At 48.7% G+C, this 2,567-nt stretch overlaps 1 protein-coding gene across 1 annotated transcript in view; it reads right to left on the bottom strand.

Annotated features, from left to right (window-relative positions):
* The window catches only part of SHQ1 (SHQ1, H/ACA ribonucleoprotein assembly factor), a 190,571-nt gene extending 188,965 nt beyond the window's left edge, over positions 1–1,606 (bottom strand). Inside the window, exon 1 of the mRNA XM_006874633.1 lies at positions 1,464–1,606. Within this exon, the coding sequence (XP_006874695.1) occupies positions 1,464–1,606 (143 nt within the window). The remainder of the gene's footprint in view (positions 1–1,463) is intronic.
* Positions 1,607–2,567: the final 961 nt, after the last annotated feature.

Consider the following 2,567-nt stretch of genomic DNA (forward strand, 5'->3'; position numbering starts at 1 on the left):
AACGACATTCAGGCCGCCCAGACACATATGAAGAATTGCCCAAGATCACTAACCATTAGAGAGCTGCCAGTTAAAACAACAATGAGAAATCATCTTATCCCAGACTGACAAAGTTCACACAGGCAGTAAACAACAAATGCTGGCGAGGGTATGGAGAGACTGGGACCCTCCTATACAGTTGATGGGGCTGTAAAATGCTGTGGAAAATGGTATGGCACTTTCTCAAAAAGTTAAGAAATAAAAGTCCTGTCGTTAAGTGCCTTCGAGTCGGCTCTGACGTACAGCGACCATTTAGAGGGTTTTCGGAGGAGAAGCTGGGGAGTCTGAACCTTCTGGTTCAAACCTACCTTGCTTATCCTACAGCGCTAACCCAGACTCCTTCATACAGCAAAATTTCAATAAACGTTTGCTGACAGCGCACTGATTACGATTCAGGTTGTGAGCCTCAAGGTCAGCAGTTCGAAACTACCATCTGTTTCGTGGGAGAAAGATGAGGCTTTCTACTTCCGTAAAGATTTACAGCCTCGGAAACCCTGTGCAGGGTCGCTATGAGTCGGAACCAACTCCACGGCACATAACCACCAACCACCACTAGCATCGGAATCCTGGTGTGACACTGTGGGCTAATGAGTTAGATTGCAAAGTCGTCTGAACTGCAAGGTCAGTGGTTCAAGCTCACCAGCTGTTCCTTGGAAACCCCATACAGGGTCGCTATGGGTCGGAACCGACTCGACCACACTTAACAACAACCACCACCACTAGCATCGCCTTCTTCCCATTCTTCAGGTCTGGGCTCAAACATCACCTCTTCAGGTACACTTTCCTTAACTGTTAACAATACAATAACAATAAATAAAAACAAAAAACAAAACAGATTCCGACACAGCGTCCCCCATAGGGTTCCCGCGTCTGTACTCTCCAGGGCACTGACCCCAAGCAGGTGACCCAACACCGCTAGTTCCCTTTGCCTTTCTAGCACGTGGTTCCGTTTTGCTAGAATTCATGGCCTGAGGAGAAGTCTGTCTGGTTCACAGCCCCAATACCGAGAACAGGGGCCCCGTGTAGGCTTTCCAAGGCGCTCAGTGTCTGCGGGGGCAGACAGCCTCGTCTTTCTCCCGCGGAGCAGCTGGTGGAGTCGAAACGTCGACCTTGCGGTCCGCTGTTCACAAGTGTTTTTTTCCACGGAACCCCGCGCTCACCTGCTATATACTGAGCACTCAACCAACCCCTATGGAGGCTCCTAAACCTCTCGAATGTGGGATTTACGAAGGGAACGAGCGATCGCAGCATCTAGAACGCACGCCTCAAGCTACTTCCGAAGCAGAGGCAGAAAACTAAAATGAGGTGAAACCGAGAGGTGAAACCGCCACTTCCTCACGGTTCCATCCTCGCTCACTAAGCAGTTTACAAACAAATGAATGACTGAATCTCATAAACCCGCCCTTCCTGCGACCACAACTAACCTCAGAAAATAGGGCTTGGCATAGAACTTAAAGTCGACTCCCTCGAAATAAACATCAAACTCCGAGACCCGAGCGTAGGGCACGCGGATGGCAACGGTGAGAAAGTCGGGGTCCTGGCTGAGGTCGAACGCGGGGGTCAGCATCAGTCCGCCAGAAGCTGGTACCCGTCACGGGCACACTCACGCTGCTGCAGGCGCCTATTAAGTTCCCGCGACTCAAAACCTGTTTAAACTCTAAACTCGCAGAGACAGCCCGAAGAATCACGACGCTTCCGGCTCTCAACGGAAGTGCTTGTGCGCAAGGTAGGAAGTCCCACCTCACGCCGGTCTCCATGGAGAAGGGACGCTGTTAAGAATGAGGTGGAGCTTTCAGAACAGCTGGGAAGAAAAAGGGAGTGGCGAGTGGTGCCTGCGTGACCCCACAGTTGAGCTGAGGACAAGCTGAAAGGACCCGAGCTAGAGCCCGCTTTGGAAATTAACTGTAACAGCTAACCACCTGAGTCTGGATTCCTTCTGTGCCGCTTCCCAGCTATAAGAACTTGCGAAAATTATATAATCTCTCTATGCTTTTGTTGTTAAATGCCGTGGATTGATTTTGGACTGACATTGTGTAGGATTTCCAAAGAGCAACTAGTGAGTTTGACTATTGGCTAGCCAGCCATTGTTTATCCTCCAGCTACACCAGGACTCTCTCTATACTGTAACTGTTGTATAACACGAGAATACGACTAGAACCTAGGCCAGTAGAGATGTGAGGATAGCAGGAAACAATTCACTGAAAGCTCTAACAACATACCTGCCAAGTTTTCAACGTTCGAAGGGTAGGAACAACAACCGCAGCAACATCGTTACTGTGGTTTTCCTTAGTTTCATCTGCCTTGTGAGCAATTCTTCGTTCTCCCTTCATCTCTCTCTCTCTCTTTTTTAAAATTTCCACGCCTTTCTAACTTTATCTGGACTGATAAGTAACATCATAATAAATGGACAGAAGACTGAAGTTGTCAAAGATTTCATTTTACTTGAATCCACAGCTAGTGGGTTTGAACTGCGAACCTCATACTTAGCAGTCAAGTACTTATCCTACAGCGCCACAGCAGGACTCCTT

This window comes from Chrysochloris asiatica, unplaced genomic scaffold, assembly GCF_000296735.1.
Source record: "Chrysochloris asiatica unplaced genomic scaffold, ChrAsi1.0 scaffold00290, whole genome shotgun sequence".
Classification (NCBI taxonomy): Eukaryota; Metazoa; Chordata; class Mammalia; order Afrosoricida; family Chrysochloridae; genus Chrysochloris; species Chrysochloris asiatica.